Source organism: Rhinolophus sinicus, linkage group LG06, assembly GCF_036562045.2.
Source record: "Rhinolophus sinicus isolate RSC01 linkage group LG06, ASM3656204v1, whole genome shotgun sequence".
NCBI classification, from domain to species: domain Eukaryota; kingdom Metazoa; phylum Chordata; class Mammalia; order Chiroptera; family Rhinolophidae; genus Rhinolophus; species Rhinolophus sinicus.
Window position 1 is genome coordinate 39,244,749 of NC_133756.1, and position 20,296 is coordinate 39,265,044.

The 20,296-nt window shown below is 34.0% G+C and overlaps 1 protein-coding gene across 1 annotated transcript in view; it reads right to left on the minus strand.

Annotated features, from left to right (window-relative positions):
• Window positions 1–20,296, minus strand: part of LRRIQ3 (leucine rich repeats and IQ motif containing 3) — a 144,727-nt gene that overhangs the window by 1,976 nt on the left and 122,455 nt on the right. Inside the window, exon 7 of the mRNA XM_019743761.2 lies at window positions 6,512–7,217. Coding sequence (XP_019599320.2) covers window positions 6,512–7,217 — 706 coding nt within the window. The remainder of the gene's footprint in view (window positions 1–6,511; window positions 7,218–20,296) is intronic.

The window sequence follows — 20,296 nt, forward strand, 5'->3', positions numbered from 1 at the left end:
ATTGAATGAAAATTAGACACAACTGTTGAGTCTGGAGCTCTGGAGAGTAGTCATGTCTGGAAAGTAGACATGTATCAGAGTAGAAGTTATGGCAAAAGGGACTTTGCACATATAGTTAAGGGTACTAATTAAGTCTAAAAAAGGTATTGAAATAGCCCTCCTACAAACAACAATTGTAAACTGTGGACAAAAATGTAAAACAAAAACAAAAAAAAACCACACATATAAAAGTTAAAAAAAAAACACATTTAAAGGAATTGAAGAGAAATACAATGATTTATTGTATTTATATAATATACCAAGACCCAAACTATTGAAAAATGAAGTTCCATTTACAATACCATGAAAAACAAAAACAAAAAATACTTAGACACAGCTTAACAAAAATATGGAAGGCCTATCTTTGAAGAATACATGTGGTGAAAATACAGGGGAAAAAAAGAGTTGAAAAGATAGAAGACTTCAGCCATAAACAAGTATACAACAATTTAAAATTTGAGAGGTAAAGCAATTCCAAATGATGTGAGGGGCTTTTATATGTCTATGAAAATGAGTTTAAAGATTGTTGGGATCAAAAGTGTTTGGCTAGGCAATTGGAAAGGTTGCTGTTAAGAATTTGGAAGTTAAACCATAATTACAGTAGAATTTGGACGGAGAAGAGCTTTACAAATCAGGATATAAAGACCATAGTGAATAAAGAAGTCAAAAGGGAGTAAATAGGAAGTCAATTGATGACCAAAATAAAGAGGAGTAGATGATGTAATTGGGTATTTGCTTATTTGCCAGATTTTCCATGTTAATTAATACTCCACTTCAAAATAGATGCCCTGCTGTTCTGCCCTGAGCAGTATCATCACTTTTTCAGAGTACGGACAAAAATATTTGGGAAGACTTATGACCGGTTTTTACCTGATACATAAGTTCTTTCATTTCAAAATCTCTCTCTCTCTTTTTTTTTTTTTTTTAAGTTTATTGGGGTGAGAATGGTTAGTAGAGTTGCGTAGGTTTTAACTGTAATACATCATCTCTATATTACATTCTATGTTCACTACCCAGAGTCAGTTCTCCTTCCATCACCATATATTTGATCCTGTTTACCCTCCTCCCCCCTTACCCTCTGGTAACCACTGAACTATTGTCTATGTCTATTAGTTTTTGTTTGTTTGTTTTGTGCTTTTGTGGCTTTCAGTTTTGTATCCCACATATCAGTGAAATCATATGGTTCTTGCCTTTTTCTGTGTGACTCATTTTTCTTAGCATAATAATCTCAATATACATCCATATTGTTGCAAATGGCACTATTTCATTTTTTTCTTAAGGCACAATAGTATTCTATTGTGTACATATACCACATCGTCTTTATCTTAATTCTTAAATACCTCTGTGGGTAATTTATCAATTTCCTAATCCAGAGTTTTATAAACCCTCTTCTTTCTTCCTCATTCCATAGCAGGATCAGGGAGCTACCTTCTCAGTAATGACTTCACTAGTAATGGAGATCCATCAGAATGCTTTTAGGTCAAGTATTTGAAGCCGTAGGAAAATAATTGAAAACCTCTTTAGTCTCTAGACAGACTTTTTATTTTTTTTGAGTCACAGCTGTCTTTTGTGTGTTGATACTCTTATCTTTATTTGAAAATATTTATAAATAAAACTCAGTAATGCCCTTTAGGACATATTACTGACATAACCAGAACACTGCCTTATTCCTGTGTGCTTTCAAAGATAATATCTTTGCAGCAATTTACAAGAGAAAATAATTTAGTTAAGATACATTAGGAAGCTCACTTGACTTTGTATCCTCTACAAATTAATGATGGCCAGACATTCAATTTGCTATGATAAAACTAAGCTGATTAAATTTCTTAATATTGATTTGCATTAGATTTGGTTTTGATATACCAGACTAGCTTTCATTCTCTTTCACAAAATATTTTGTATTAAAGTAAGTCATAGAAAAACTATTTCCAAAAATCTCTCTCTCACACACACAGAGTATACATTAATGAAAATGTTTTTAAATTTTGGAGGAGAAAAACATAAAATATGTTCATACTTAAAAAGATAGTATGTAAAGTACCTCAGTAAATAGTTTTAAAATGTGTTATAACTAAAAAAAGGCAAATGCATTCTTATTTTATATTCCTTTCTAGTACAAACTATTTTTTTGTAAATGATAGCATTTAAAAATGTAAATGAAATAAGCAGCTATAATGATCTCTCAGTAGTTTTAGACAAGTCTTAAATGTATGTATGCATTTGCCACCTAAAATATCACCAGGATAAAACTGTGCCTGTTAAGCTTGAATGTAATATCAGAAAAAAAATTTAATAATGTGAAATACTTCAAAAGGGTAAAAAAGAAAATACTGGGGGTCTTGTTTAGTGTACCCTTCAGAGTTATCTGTGTATTTCAATATCTTTGAGCTATTTTACAACCCTGTAAGTTGAATAAAACTATGAGTAATGCACATGATTCTTGTCTGTAGAAATGTAAATGAATTTTCTCCAATGTAGTTAAAATTGATTATTGCAGATGGACAATGACTAAATTTATTTTGACATTCCTGATTGCCTATTTATATAGATGCTCTTAGAATCTCATCTGAACAGCTGTAATGTCTTACTAGTACCTTCATTAATTAATAAGTAAAATAAAATATTCTCCATGTTCATTTTATATTTATATGAGTCATGGTTTTATGTTCTTAAAATATCATCTGTAAGGAAAATGTTGTGTGTATTTGTATGTGTGGGGGGATATAACATACACACAACCCCTCCACACACACATATACACACACCATGGAATATTATTCAGGCATATGAAGGAAAAAAATGTTGCCATTTGCAACAATATGGACGGCACCTCACAGAGATATGCAAAGTGAAATAAGTCAGAGAAAGACAAATACCGTATGATCTCACTTATATGCGGACTCTAAAACAAACAAATTAAAATAAAAAACAGCTCATAGATGTAGAACAGATTGGTGGTTACCAGAGATGTGGGGGCAGGGAGTGGGTGAAATAGGTAAAGGAGGGGTCGAAAGTTACAAACTTTCAGTTTATAAATAAGTCATAAGAATATAATGTACAACATGGTGACTATATTTAATAATACTGTACTGCAAATTTGAAAGTTACATAAAGAATAAATCTTAGAAGTTCTCATCACAAGAAAAACATGTATAAATGTATTGTTATGGATGTTAGCTAGACTTAATGTGGTGATCATTTTGCAACATATACAAATATCAAAACATTATGTTGTACAACTGAAACTAATATGTTACATGTTAATTGGACCTTTAAAAACTCCTTTCACAGCAAATAAAATTTAAATTTACTAAACGTAGGTTAAAATATTTTGAATCAATCTAATTTTCAGAAACCTCTCACTTAAGTTTAAAATACGAATATCTTCATGGAACAATTTAAAAATTTTTGCGTTTGAGGCAGCTTTGTCCAAAGTACGTTGTGAAGATTACTGTTCTACGATATTTTTTTTTTATCTAATATTTAATTAATGACAATGGTTAGTAAAATTATATAGGTTTCAAATGTACAATTCTGTAATACATCATCTATATATCACATTGTCTGTTCACCACCCAGAGTCAGTTCTCCTTCCATCACCATATATTTGATCCCTTTTACCCTCTTCTACCACCTCTCTCCCCCCTTACCCTGTAGTAACCAACTCAAAAATTTAAGAATAGAATTACCATATGACCCAGCAATCCCTCTCTTGGATATACACCCAAAAAAATATGAAAACATTTATCCGTGAAGATACATGTGCTCCGATATTCATTGCAGCTTTATTTATGGTGGCCAAGACATGGAAACAACCAAAGTGTCCTTCGATAGATGATTGGATAAAGATGTGGTACATATATACAACTGAATATTACTCGGCCATAACTAAAGATGAAATAGCGCCATTTCCGACAACATGGATGGATCTTGAGATTATTATGCTAAGCAAAATAAGTCAGACAGAAAAAGTTGAGAACCATATGACTTCACTGATATGTGGGATATAGAACTAGTAACAAAGTAACAAAGGCACAAGACAAACAAGCAACTAAACAAAAACTCATAGACGCGGATATATTTCTCAAAAAGAAGGTTCTGTGGTAAAATACATGTTTAAAATGCAATGATTTTTTTTCCAGTAGGATTTCTAATGGTCTTCACAATGAGACTGTCCGCTGAGGTGCAGAGGCCCTTTCTAATCCAATTTAATATTTCTTAAGCAATTGACCTTCAACTATTCTTCATAAACCTTGTGCTATAGGTAGAGTGACATTCACTACCTCCTTCCTCTCCTCTGCGCTACCTATCCTGAACTTTCCTATTTTGCTCATCCTCTCTGCCAAAAATGCTTTCCCCTCATATCTCTGCTTTTCCAAATTCTAATCAACAATTGTAATTTTCCTACTTTACTTTTTGTAATAATTCAAATATATACTTAGATTTGTCACTCAGCTGTGAGTTCTTAGAGGAGCAAGAATATTTTATTAATTTTTATATGAGGGTAGGGAGGAGAACTGAAATTAATAATCACTTTGATGTTAAGCTTTTGCTTTGAAGGTAGCCTAGATTTCTCTCATCTATTTATTTAAATCTTAATTCTTTACCTTGATAGTTCTTATGTTATTTCTTATATTATTATTTCATTCTAGAAGATTTATTGCCTAATGATTTCTCTCCACCTAGATTTTCAGTTTTGGGGGCCAAAGAATCTTTATGTCCCCACATCAACTGGCATGTTAAATAGCTGGAAGTGAATTACTATTTGAATGATTTGAATTTCAGGTAAGTATCCCTTAGTACAGATGCCAGTGATCACAAAGAAACAGAAAAAGAATGTGCAGGACAAATTTATTATTATGAAATGAGCATTTGTTTTAAGATAGACACCTATTCTAATGACTAGTGAAGCTATACTTGTAGCTTGGTTAATTATATTTTTAGTATACAGTTAATAATTTTTATTATCTTCACTATACAAACATTTAGGGAAAAATGCATTGTTTTTTATTACAATGGCTTAAGTATTGAGCACAAATATATAAAGAACACTTGGGTTGTACCAGAGGCTATTATATTGACCCAAATGGACTTATGTATAACCATTCCTAATTTTAAAAACCTGGGATTTTTACTCATTTTCTTTAATTAGTCAATAATTATTTAAATTATTGAATAGATTTTGGAAACTAAGTACTGTAGTAGGCACTGAAATCGAAAGACAGACCAAATTATCTTATAAAGGACTTCACAAGCTAACATGCTGTAGGCTCTCTTATAATAACTATTACAATTGAGATATGTTAAATTTGCTATGGGAGCAAAACCAAATGAAAAGGACTAACAGAATGGAAAAGCAGTTGGGGAGAGACTGGTAGTGAATGTATCATTTCACTTGGTGGATAATAAAAGGATGTATTTTGTCAGTGGTTGTAAAGTTCATGCACTACACGATGGGGGCAAATGGGGTAAAACACAGTCACACTCGGCCAAGCATCTGCTACTAGTGATGCGTCTTCCTGGAGAAAAGAGAACCTTTTCTTCATATGTGGGCACTACCCACCCCCCACCAATTTGAACACTTCAAAGCAGAATTTGCATAGTCACATAGAGGCTTGTGTTATGTAGACAACAGTAACACTGGGCTTGTAGTACCGTTTTGGAGTGTATATTTGAGAAAAAAGGGCATAGTATCAGTATGATCATGGGGATCAGAAAGTCAAAAGTTGGGTATGGAGTGGTGAATAATTTAGTCTGGATCAAAGAGTGAGGCTAGGGGAAGAGGGAGGAGACTACAGCATAACATTTAGTGAGATGAATCTACATAGATGGGAACAGAGCATGAGGTCTGCATTGCCACTCAAAAGAGATTCGAGTTTATTTTGTAGGCAACTGCCATGTATCAACATATTTAAGTAGGAAATGACATGATCAGAACTTAATTTTAAACGATAGCTGACAGAGTAGTATTCCATTGCGTATATATATCACATCTTCTTTATCCAATCATCTATTGAAGGACACTTTGGTTGTTTCCATGTCTTGGCCACCGTAAATAAAGTGTCAACGAACATTGGAACACATATATCTTTATGGATAAATGTGTCCAGATTTTTTGGGTATACCTCACACACAATGTGATATACTTGTATAGATGATGTATTACAGATTTGTACATTTGACACCTATGTAATTTTACTAACCATTGTCACCCTAATGAACTTTAATTAAAAAAAGAAGATAGTTGAAGTTTGTAGGCTGTAGAACAGATATGGCTGAAGAAAGGATGGAAAGTGAAGATGGAGGTCACAGTTGGAAAGCTAATGTGGATTCTTAGAGAAATTCTGAGTATGAATTAGTATAAGAGAAGTGATACTGTTATAACGTACTGTTTATTAGATCTCGACATTTAATATGCAATATTCACATGAAATTGACTTTAAAGCTTATATTATATCAAAATTGTACCTACCTAAAATCCTTCATGTATTTAAGTAAATCCTTTTGATACTTTTCCTGTTCTAGTTTTTGCCGAACAATCTGATGTTTCTCTTTTAAGATAGCCTCATTATTCTTCAATCTGTCAAATTTAATTATTCCTCTGGTCAAAATAGTACGCTCATTATTTAAGTTTTGAATTAATAAACGGTCTTTAGCCTTTTGGTTTTTTTCTTCTAAAAACAAAGCTCTCCTCATTCTAACTTGTTCAAGGTAGTTTAATCTGTCCTGCCACAGTTGTTGCAAACCATTCTGAATTGCCTCCTTATCTTTTGCCATTCGTCTTTGTGCAGCATATTTTTTCTTATTTAAAGTTTCCTGAACAGTTAAACCAGCTCTTTCTTCGGCAACTTTTGCTATGGTGATAGCCATTACTTTTTTTTCATGGCTTTCTTGTATCTTTTGTTCTGAGTAAAATTTGTCAATATCACGAAGTGTTTGGAGATTTATACCAGTTCTGTGTGTCATCAAAAACTCTCTTCTGACTTTCTTCTCTAATGCCATGTCTTTGTTTTCAAGTATTGGTTTTTGATGAGTGTTAAAAAATGGCTGGGCATATGTAGGAAAAGAATCTTGTTCTTTGTCTTTCGATACTGAATCGGAAGTACGTATAGGTAGTTTGAACGCTGATATCCTAAACCTGGCATCCAATTCTTCATCCTCAATTTCAGACTTCTGACCTACATCACACAGCAGACAAATATAATACATTATATAAGTGTTAAGCACAGTTTATTTTCTGTCTCATTTGTTTTGAAAGCTACATTAATAAAGTTCAAAGAACCCATTATTTACTTATATTGAGAAGCATTTTCCCCAACTGATGTTCCTTTTAAATTTTTTATTCAATAGTGACTTGGGAAAGAAAAATCAATATTGAAACATTTTAATACAAAAATACACTGAGTCCTATATTTCCTCCATTATATTCTCAATTATTCAACTTGCACTGATTCAATAGCAGTAAATTATCTTATACTTAATTATACATATTATTTTTACATATAGTTATTATATTTGCAAAGTTCTTTGCAATCTTTTACCTTGCTTAACTCTGGTGGAAACTAATAGCTGCCATCATTGTCTTTCCTTTCATTGGATACACAAAGAAATCAAATTTCTTAGCCTCCTTTGCTATTATGTATGGCCGTGAAATTAAGTCCTCTCCAAGAGAGTGTGGGCAGGAGTGATATGTGTCATTTCTGGTCTAAGGCTATTAAGAAAAAAATGTGCCCCTTCTGTACATTCTTTCTTCTTTTGACCCACTGCACAGAGATGAGGACAAGGCCCTGCAAGACGGTAGATACACAAGGTGGGAGGACTCTGATTCCCTAAATCACTCCTTGAAAACTACTCACTGATAAGGATTATCTAACTCAGACTCTTAATGGAACCCAGAAATAAATGTCAATTATGTTTGAATCAATATATATTTCTGTGTCTATTTGTTATCACAGCCAACCTAATAATAACTGGAATCACATTGTTATTCATATATTTATTTTCTGACAAGCCTATTGATGAATTTAGGATCAGGCGGCAAATACAGGTTAAAAAATTATACTCATGAATCTTAGGAAAACATGTTTCCCATGTTTGACTGATTCCCTCTATCAATTAAACTTACATACCTGCTATCTCTAGTGTACAGATATTTTATCTTTTCTAATAGATGATTTTCTTAAAGTCTTTATATGTCAAAATGCCAAATTTGATGGTGGATGTTTTATGGAAGTTAAGGTAGCCATGAAGAAGGTCAGGGCCTGTGGTCCAGGCAGGCAGTAGAAGAAAATAGAATTTCTGATTGTTGATATTCCTATGGCCTCTAGTGAACATCCTAGGCATGATTTTCACGAGAGGCCACAGGACTGTCAACATTGTAAGGAAAGAAGTGTCTAGAGCTAAGCAAAAAATCAAATCTAGCAAGTAAAAAAGGTAACCCACCAGGATACACAAAGTGTCCATAAATATTAAGAGTTTGGGTCCAAAGCAAGGCACTAGAGACTCATAAGGACAAAAGCCAGAATTTCAGGTCTAGAGTAAATAGGGTGTGGTCTTGGGCAATTACCAAGAAACAACACTGTTTTGTGTAATTTGATTTTATGTGTAAAGTTTGTCATGGGACAGCCGGATAAGAATAAAAGATCAGGGATAGAAAACACAACACTAATAAGTTACTAAAAGTTTTCGTCACCAATTCCAATTTGTGTGGGGGTGAGAGGGTTTTCCCACACCACCATGCAATGCTCTGACACCAGCTGGATGTCCTACAATTCAACTCAATTCTTACTCTATCTTATTTATTTATTTATTTGTTTGTTTGTTTATTTAAATTTATAGGGGTGAAAATTGTTAGTAAAATTACATAGCTTTCAAGTGTGCATTTCTATAATACATCATCTGTATATCATTTTGTGTGCTCAACACCCAGAATCAGTTCTCCTTCCGTCACCATAAATTTGACCCCTTTACTACATAGAGATAGGGTCAGATCCCACAGGTTAAGGGTTCAGTCCTACAAAACTGTTCACCCCGGCTTCAGACACCAACTGCAAGTCCAGGTTATTACCTGTGCTTCCAACCAATCAGCTATAGATTGGAGGTTCCACCAACACCCTCCTTGGTTTCAAGTACTTTGCTAGAGTGGCTCACAGAACTCAGAGAGACATTTTACTTACTCGATTGCTGATTTATTATAAAATGATATAACTCAGTAACAGCCACATAGAAGAGCAGCACAGGGCAAGGTATGGGGAAAGGGTGAAAAGCTTCCATGCTCTCTCTCCAAGTGTACCACTCTCCCCAAAATATCCATGTGTTCACCAACATGGAAGCTCTCTGAACCCAGTCCTTTTGGGTTTTTATGGAGGCTTAATTACATCAGTATGATTAATTAAATCACTGGTCACTGGCAATTGAACTCAATCTCTAGCAGCTCTCCCCTCCCCAGAGGTCAGGGGAGAGACTAAAATCTCCAACCCTCTAATCACAAGTTCAGGTCTCCTGGCAATGAGCTCTCATCCTTAGGCATGGCCCATAGTTTTCTCACTAACATAACAAAAGGCATCTTTGTTTCTCTTCTCTCATCACTCAAAAAAATTCCAATGATTTTAGGGGCTCTGTGCCAGAACTGGGTAAAAAGACCAATTATATTTTTTTTCTTGCTATAAATATATATATATATATATATATATATATATATACTTCTTGATAGTGCAATGTAAATAAGTATTGACTTTTCAGTGAAACTGGAGGCTCTGAAGACAAAAACAGTATCTTTTTTGTGGATACTTTTCTGACTGATGATTGCGATGTCTCTGGTTTATTGGTTGAACACAGTAACATTAGCACTTTTTGAAGAATCTCCTCAGTTTCCTTCTCTGCTTCTAGAATCTCTGCTTCAAAACATCACTCATTGCTATAAGATTTATCTTCCTAAAACAGGATTCTAATCACGTCATACCTTCCACCCAAAAAAAGGAAGAGAAAACCTTCATGGTTTCTACCCATCAGATGAAGGATAGCTTCACCTTTAAGCTTAGATCCTATATTACAGGGAAAGAGTTTCATTTTTATCCCTATACATATATCACACCTTCCTATATTTGGGCCTTTGCTTGTGTGATTATATGTTTTGTCCAGAATGTTGTTTTGTCTATCTACATATGTTCACATTCTACCCATTCTTCAACATCTTTTCACTTTTCATCTTGTATTTATTCTTTAAACAGAAATGCATATATTTATACATATATATGTATGTATATATGTATATATGTATGTGTATATATACATATGTACACATACATATATATATAAACTCTCATATCAATCCCTTCCTTATAGAATTTGTCACATTCCATATATACTAAAACTATATGTAGTAATTCTTAGCCATAGTAGCAAGCTAGATATAAGATCTAAAGAGCTTATCTAAGTTTTCTTTTATCCTCCATTCCTAGCATCAAGCCTAGTATTTTGCAGAAAGTAGTTATGTTTTTTGGGTTTTTGTTTTTTTCTTGTTGTTTTGCAGCGGTGAGTAGGTAGTGGAGTTAAATAGTAGATGCCACTAAGTATATTTGTTGGATGTATGAGTAAACAATTGGAAGAGTGAATCTTTTGCTTGAGATCAATATCCCCTGCATATTGGTAAAATTTGGAGACAGGTTGGCTGGGTTTGAATCCTAGTTCTATCACTTAGTATGTTTCTTAAGCAGAGGATTGAAGAGTGTTCATAAATACAAAATAATGAAGTGTTTAATATTGTTTTGGCAAATAACAAAAAAGCATAAAAAACCTCTTAATAGGTCTCTGTCTTAGTGCCTTAAAATGTCTAACAGTATTTTTTTTTTAAAGCACGTAGTCTATCATGTTGCAGTTCAGCATTCTTTTTTATTAATTATTAAATTTGTTGGGGTTACAATGGTTAGTAAAACTATATAGGTTTCAAGTGTACAATTCTGTAATACATCATCTATATATCACATTGTGTGTTCACCATCCAGAGTCAGTTCTCCTTCCATCAACGTATATTTGATCCCTTTTACCCTCATCTACCACCCCTCTCCCCCTTACTGTCTGGTAACCACTAAACTGTTGTCTGCATCTATGAGTTTTTATTTGTTTGTTTGTCTCGTTCCTTTGTTTTCAGTTTTATATCCCACATACCAGTGAAGTCACATGGTTCATGACTTTTTCTCTCTGACTTATTTCACTTAGCATAATTATCTCTTTCAACTAAAGAATTCCCTTTAGCATTTATTGAAAGGAAGATATCCACTGGTGATGAATTGCCAAAGCTAATATGATACTCAATACTAAAAAACTGAGAACGTTTCCTCTAATATCAGGAAAAAAGCAAGGATGGCACACCTGATCAACAAAATCCTACCCAGAGTAATTAGTCAACAAAAAGAAGTAAAAGCCATCCAAATTAGAAAGGAAAAAGTAAAATTGTTCCTGTTTGCAGAAGACATGATCTTATACCTAGAAAATTCTAATGACTAGTCCCAAAACGGTTAGAACTAATAAATGCAATAAAGTTGCAGGTCACAAAATCAACATACAAAAAAAAGTTGTATTTCTATACAGTAACAACAGACTATCTGAAAAAGAAATTAAGAAAACAATCTCTTTACAATAAATAGTACCAAAACAATGCAATTCTTAGAAATAAATTTAACCATGCAAGTGAGAGATCTTTATACTGAAAACATTAAGACATTGATGAAAGAAAATGAAGAAGACACAAATAGAAATATATCTTGTGTTCATGGATTGAAATAATCAATCCTGTTAAATTATCCATAGTACCCAAAGCAGTCTACGCAATTCTATGCAATCCCTATCAAAATCCTGATGACATTTTTTATAGCAATAGAAAAAAATAAAGCAATTCATGTGAAACCATAAAAGACAACAAGTAGACAAATTAATCTCGAGAAAAAATAAAGCTAGAGGACACACACACTCCTTGATTTCAAAATATATTATAAAGCTACAGTAATTAAAGCAGTACAGTATTGTCATAAAGAGAGCCATATAGACCAATGAAAAAGAATAGAGGGCCCAGAAATAAATCCATATGTATACAGTAAACTGATCTTTGGGTGCCAAGAACAAACAACAGGGAAAGAATAGTCTCTTCAACAAATGGTGATGGGAAAATTGTATATCCACATGCAAAAGAATGAAATTGGAACCTTATTTCACATTACACACACACACACACACACACACACACACACACACACACACACACGCAATTAATTAAGGGCATAAATGTAAGACCTGAAATTGTAAAACTCTTAGAAAAAAATACAGGGGGGAAGCTTCATGACTTTAGGTTTGACAACAATTTCATGGATATGACACCAAAAAAAAAGGCAACAAAAGCAAAAATAGACAAGTGGGATCACATCAAACTAAAAAGCTTCTGCACAGCCAAGCAAACAATCAACAGAGTAAAAAGGCCACCCACAAAATGGGAGAAAATATTTGCAAACCACAAAAATCTGATAAGGGGTTAATTTCCAAAATATATAAGAAACTCCTACAAGTCAATGCTAGAAACCTAATATTCCAAAAATTTTAAATAATAGACTAAAGACTTGAATAAATATTTGTCCAAAGAAGACATACAAATGGCCAACAGATATATGAAAAAATGTTCAACTAATCATCAGGGAAATGCAGTCAAAACCACAATGAGATACTACCTCACAGCTGTCCAGATGGCTATTATGAAAAAAACAAAAAACAAAAAACAAAAAACAAATATCACATGTGTTTGTAAGGATGTGGAGAGACTGGAACCCTTGTGCACTGTTGGTGGAAATGCAAAATGGTGCAGACATTATGGAAAACAGTATGGAGGTTCCTCAAAAAATTAAAAATAGAAATATCATATAATCCAGCAACCCCATGTTGGTATTTATCAAAAAGAATTGAAATCAGGATCTTAAAGAGATATCAGCACTCCTATGCTCACTGCAGCACTATTTGCAATACCCAAAGTTTGGAAACAACTTAAATTTCCATCAACAGATGAATGAATAATGAAAATATGACGTATACATATAGTGGAATATATTCAGCCTTAAAAAAAGGAGGAAATTCTGTGATATGTGACAACATAAATGAGCCTTCAGGACATTATGCTAAGTGAAATAAGCCAATCACAGAAAGGCAAATACAACATGATTCAATTTCTATGAGATATCTAAAACAGATATTTAGGATTTATAATTGCTACTTGCGGTCATATTAAAGTTCATTTTTCTCTTTTTCTCATTCCTAAATTATTAATTTCTATTTCATTTCAATTATAATTCATCCTGATATGTTAATGACTCTTCTATTTTAATTTCTTTTTGGATATTGTACTTAATATGTCTAAGACTCTGTGAGCATTTATCCAGTCTCAGATCTCAAAATCTCAATTTCAATGTTTTAGTAATGTAATAGACACCAATTTCCCCCAATGGCAGCTACTTAAAATTACATATGATCTCAATGAACAACTTAATAGCTTTTAGCTTCCTAGAATCATTTTGACTTATCCATCTCTTAACTCATCTATATATCCATCTTTCCATCCACCCATTCATATTTTAGTAGCTTGAAAATTCAAATGAACTTCAGTAATTACAACTATGAAATTTCTTAAACTCCCTCCAGTTCTTAATTGTTTTCCTCAAAATTTTACTTTTCTTTGTTTGTGAATTATTTGGTTTCTATTAAAAAAGTAGAAAAAATGTTTTCTTTGCTAATCATAGCAATCAAATAACAAATATATGTGAAAAGTGTGTATATTGCACTGAACATGTGCAAGGTACTTTTGTAGATACAGGAGATGAGGCACTATGACAGGCATGATCCCAGGTCTCAAGGAACTTCTAGTGGGAGAAGGCAGATAAACTCATACACAGGAAAATATCAAACGGGAATAAGTGCTCCAATAAAAATCAGTCAGGGTAAAATGATAATGAGTCTAGCAACTATATTGAGTATACACTAAAGATTTTTAATAGAAAATTCAACTGATTCTGAAAGGCAAAAAGGGATAAGCAAAGGGAAAATTGAGAGGGAAAGTGTTCCAGGAGAAATGAGAAGCTATGTACTGCAGGGCACTAGGTAGGAGCACATTGGGCCCATTAGGGATACAGAGAGAAAGACAATTGTGTTGGGACACAGTGAACAAGATGCAGGTGGTATGAGATGTGGGCAGAGCGGTAAAGCAGATTATATGGGGTATTGTAGGCTACCGAAGAAAACAAAAGTTTGTATTTTATTAACAGATTTAGAGCCATTTAAGTAGGGGAGTGATATGATATAGTATGATTTTACCAGGAAGAGAACGGATTCGAATGTGAACCACAGAGTGTTAGGTAAGAAACTGATTGAAAGGCAATGATAGAGGCCCGGGCACTTTGGATGGTATGTAGGGCTAGAGTGAAAGCATTGAAGCTGCATAGAGGAAGAAAGATTTGGGGTATTTTTTTAAAGGCAAAGCCCATAGGGCTGCTGATAAATTAGATCACAAATAAAGGTAAATACTACTGGGTTTCCCCGAAAATAAGACCTAACCAGACAATCAGCTCTTATGCGTCTTTTGGAATAAAAATTAATATAAGACCCAGTATTATATATTTATATAATAAGATACAGTAAACTGATCTTTGGGTGCCAAGAACAAACAACAGGGAAAGAATAGTCTCTTCAACAAATGGTGATGGGAAAATTGTATATCCACGTGCAAAAGAATGAAATTGGAACCTTATTTCACATTACACACACACGTCTTTTGTAGTAAAAATTAATATAAAACTCAGTATTATATATTTATATTATATTTATTATATTATATTATATTATATTACATTACATTATATTATAGACCCAGTGTTATATTATAGTAAAATAAGACCGGGTCTTATATTAATTTTTGCTCCAAAAGACTCATTAGAGCTGATTGGCCGGCTAGGTCTTATTTTTGGAGAAACACGGTGGCTAGCATTTTGGCTTGAGGAACCAGATGGATGGTGATGGCATTTGTCGAGACAGGAAATACTGGAGGAAATCCAGATTTCCTGAACTAGGTGAAATATTCTTATGTGTATTACTGTCTCAAAAGTTCAAAGCCTTCCTATTCAACACAAGCTAATACTTCACCGATACATCATATTTAAATTCTTTATCTTTAAAAAATAATTCTAATATTTCATTAATACAATTCTTTGAAAAAAATTATCCTAAAAGAAAATCATTTTAAACTAATACTGTTTTTTCCATCTACATGATTACTAATAATACTCAGGTAAAACTGAGAAAAATAATAACTTTGTATACTTTTTGTGAATAAGACCAGATGACTTTTGAGGTACAGTCATAATGTCCACAAACTGCATTCTTCAACACAGGGTAACAATTTATTTTTTTCAAATAGTTTATCCTATGAAAAATAAATGTATGATAAAGAGAAAGTACCCTTATATTGTACATCATATGAAATTCTCTAAGAGCAAAACAATTGGATCCCATTATAATCAATCTATTTTCAATTGCTTCTACAGATAGTTTTAACCGTTCACATGGAACTTTTAGAAATCACAGGAACACAGAAGCCAGTACCATTTGTGGTCAACAGAGCTTGTTTGGTTCTAAATGTATTACAGATTTATGAGCCATCTGTGAAGAAACAAATGGTCTAAGACTATTTTAAAATCAGTGCAGCTATGATCTGAACGTTCACAAATGGGTCTTAAGCAGTTGCTCTCTTCAGCAAAATTGCCTGACGTCTTAGTACAAGCAGATGGCCTTGTGTAGTAAAAAGGCTTTGAGGCAGCTTTGGGTTCAGGTGAAGCAAAGAAGAATAGGAGAGGAAGGAAAAAGAAAGTAAATATAAACAAAAAAATTGTGACATCAGCTTCTGTCATGCACTGAGTTTTCCCTGATGTGTTATGCATATAAATGTCATTGAAATTAGGTGACACAGTGGCTATTTTCTTCCTTTGGAATTTTCTTAGTAACAACACAAAAGGGTCTTCCCCAACCCCACCCATTATATATGCACATGTAATGTGGTATAAATGGCTTAAGATATGATCCAGATCATCATCATAAAAAAGAAAGTTTACAAAAAATTGAACATGTCACATGTAACAGAACTATATTGGGGACTGATTGCAATTGGATAGAAACTTACAAAGATGTTGAGAAATTATCTCCCCACTTCATACCATTAATATATTTTTGAAAATTAGACATTCTCTGTGGAAATGCTATCCCTGAGCCTATTTCTGTATATTCTACATTGAAAAAACTGTAATGCATTCCACGCTAACCTCAAAATCTTATTAATTTCCAAAACTAAAAATAAAGGCAAACATGAAAGCAATAAAACTTACTTATAAGTACTATTCATATTAATATGTAAAATGCTTAAAACATCATTACTTAAACATCAACTAATGAGGCTGCTTACAAATAGTTGTTTCAATTGCAATAATATGGCTCCTGGTAGTGACAGCAACATCTCAGATAAACATCCCCGTTGTTGACATCCAGAATGTTTTGAAAATGTCTACATATGATTTTTTCAAGGTCTTTATTGAGATATATTTAAAATACCATAAAAGTTAACCATTAAGCCATTAAACTGTGCAATGTGATGGTTCAAAGTTGTGCAACTATCACCACATAATCTGTTTATAACATTTGCATCACACCAAAAAGAATGCTATAACCATTAGAGTCACTTTCCATCCCCCAACTCTACCACCTCCCCAACCCTAGACAACTGCTAATCTACCTTCCATCTCTATAGATTTATATATTCTTGACATTTATTGTAAGTGGAATCATATAATATGTGGTCTTCTGCGATGAGTTTAATTATTCCAAGGAAGTAAATTACAGCTTTATGTTTCTTTAAAAAAAACTTGCCTTTTATACAGTTTTCCTCCACCTTTACCAATTCCACTCTGACTTCTGTTTCTCTGGTAATTTTAACTAGAACAAAATATCCGAACAAATTCCATACCTGGCCATAAACAATGAAAACCAAAATGGACTTCTGTCTCATGTTACTTGCTTTGTCATTTGTTAATGTAGTTAATGATTGAACTGAAGTAACTCTTTGAAGTCTATTCCCCCACCTCCACCCCCAATGTAAAGCTACACAATGTCCCTCCTTAGATCCTTTCCCTTTTATCTTGTAGGTTGGCTACGTGGGCAAATTCAGCCTCTGATTCAGTATAGCTCATTTATTGGTCAAAAATTGTGCATTATCCCCCTCAGCCAGTTAAGGTTTTTACCTTTTACTGTTAGATGTGCATGTGGGGGTGGGTGCATGGGGCTCTGGAGTTTGTCATCACAGTTCAGAGGTTACATGTTTTTGTACCATGTTAAGCCAGGGATTAGGAGTTTGGAAGTACCTTCTACAATGATGTTCAGAGGATGCAGTCTTTGGCATTTATACAGTCTTGTAGACTGCCAAAAACGTGTGATTTTATTCTTAAATTTGGCCTCTTAGGAGTTGACCATGGGTCAAAGTAGCTTGTTGTTCTGCCAGTATTTGGTCAGAGGTTTTGCTTAAGCCTCCCTGTGCCAGGAAAGCTTCCCCTTCATGTTAATAAATCTGTGTGTTGACTGAGAAATGCTTTATTTATTTATTTTTTATGTATAAATTTTTAAATTAAATTTATTGGGGTAACATTGGTTACTAAAATTATACAGGTTTCAAGTGTACAATTCTATAATACATCTATATATTGCATTGTATGTTCACCACCCAGAGTCAGTTCTCTTTCCTTCACCATATTTTTCCCCCTTTACCCTCTTCCACCCCTCTTCCCCCCTTAACCTCTGGTAATTACTAAACTGTTTATGTCTGTGAGTTTTTGTTTCTTTATTTGTTTGCCTTGTTCCTTTGTTGCTTTCAGTTTTATATCCCACATATCATTGAAGTTATACGGTTCTTAAATTTTTGTGTCTGACATTGCATTTAGCATAATAATCTCAAGATCCACCCATGGTGTTGCAAATGGCAGTATTCATCTCTTCTTATGACTAAGTAATATACCAATGTGTATATGTAGCACATCTTCTTTATCCAATCATCTGTCGAAGAATACTTTGGTTGTTTCCAAGCCTTGGCAGAAAAACAGACACACAGACCAATGACATAGAATTGAGAGCCCAGAAATAAACCCACAAATATATGGGCAGGTAATTTTCAACAAAGGGGTCAAAAACATACAATGGAGAAAACAAAGACTCTTCAATAAATGGTGCTGTGAAAACAGGAGTCATATGCAAAAGAAGGAAACTAGACTGTTATTAGTCACCAATACCAAAATTAACTCAAAATGGATCAAAGAGCTAAACATAAGACCTGAAACAATAAACTGCCTAGAAAAAAAGGTATAGGCACTAAACTTACGGACCTTGAGTTCATAGAGGATTTTATGAATTTGACCTCAAGGGTAAGGGAAGTAAAAGTAAAAATAAACAAACAGGATTATAGCAAACTAAACATTTTCTGCACAACAAAAGAAACCATCAGCAAAACACAGAGGCACCTAATCAAATGGGAGAAGATACGTGCAAAGAACACCTCCGATAAGGGGCTAATATCCAAAATATATAAGGAACTTGTACAACTCAACAAGAAAAATACAAACTATACAATTAAAAAATGTGCAGAGGAGCTAACAGACACTTCTCCCAAGAAGATATACAGTCAACAGATAGATGAAAAAAATGCTCAACTTCACTAGCTATTAGGGAAGTGCAAATCAAAACCACAATGAGATACTACCTCACACCTGTTAGAATGCCATTATCAACAAGACAAGTAATAACAAGTGTTGGAAAGGTTGTAGAGAAATATATAGATGATGTATTATAGAATTATACACTAGAAACCTTTGTAATTTTACTAACCATTGTTACCACAATAAATTTAATTTAAAATAAAGGAACCCTCATACATACAGTGCAAAATGGTGAGAATGCAAATTGATACAGCCACTATGGAAAACAGTAAGGAGGCTCCTCAAAAAATTAAGACTACAACCACCATATGACCCAGCAATCTCTCTTCTAGGTATCTACAAAAAAATCTGAAAACATTTATCCATAAAGATATATGTACCCCTAGGTTCACTGTAGCATTCATTATTCACAGTGGCTGAGAAATCTTTAAATCTGTCCCACGTCCTGTTTGAACTGTTTCTGAGTGGGTGAAATCAGCACGTGTGCATAACCATCATGATGCTCAGGGTCGACTGTGATCCCTGGAGGGTTCTCTGCTGCTGCTTCCTCTGGTATCTGTGTTAAACTTCTGGTGGTTCTGTCATTTCACTTATTGCCAACAGTATTATGAAACTATGAGCACCCTCTTAATTGCTTTGCACCAAAATCTCCACTGTTTTCAACAATGCCTTTAGGCATGGAATTTTCCATTTGTTTCAGGTAAACTCAATAGCTTCATTCAGAGCTTAAGAACTCTTCATCATATGGTCTATCTCTCCACCTGGGCAGAACTTCTGTTCCTCTGCGCAGAAGCTGCAGTTAGGACAGTGACCTGCTTCTTCTGGAGTAGCAATCCCGCTCTATGAGCAGGTACTGGGAAAGGGGAGTGGTAACCTCTGATCTTTTTTTATTTTGCCCCTCCCAGTGCAGAAGCTCTGCCTTAACAGCAAGCTCGAGTGAGGGTACTGCAGCCCCAGTATTCCAATACTACCATGTCTGAGTCAGAGCTTCCACCCTTGGAGTAGAGACGGGGATGGAGTAGGAATCCTCAGTCTTCTGTCTCTGCCAGACTGGAATAGAGCTTCTGGGTGAATGGAAAATTCCAGAAGCTTTCCTCTCCAGCGTAAAACTGTAGCCTGACATTGGGGACTGAAAGAAGAGAAAACCCTGTCATGTTGGCCCCATATGCCCAGAGTAGAGTGTCCTGGATAGAGCTTCTGTTTCTTTCAATTAGAGCAAGGATGAGGTGGACAAAGAAGCAGCTCATGGCTTAAATACCACAGACGTTCACTTTTCTTACTGAAATTTAGTTGATTTCCTTGAATAAGTGTTTCTCCATTTGCCATGTCCTCAGAACAATTTTCCAGGAATTTTAAATAATTGATTTTTGTAGTTTTCACAAGTTAAATGATGGTTTTGCTGGGTAGAGGGTCTGTCAGGCTCCCCACTCCACGATACTGGAAGTCCCTGGTTTACATCTGATTTTGACTTTATTTCACTT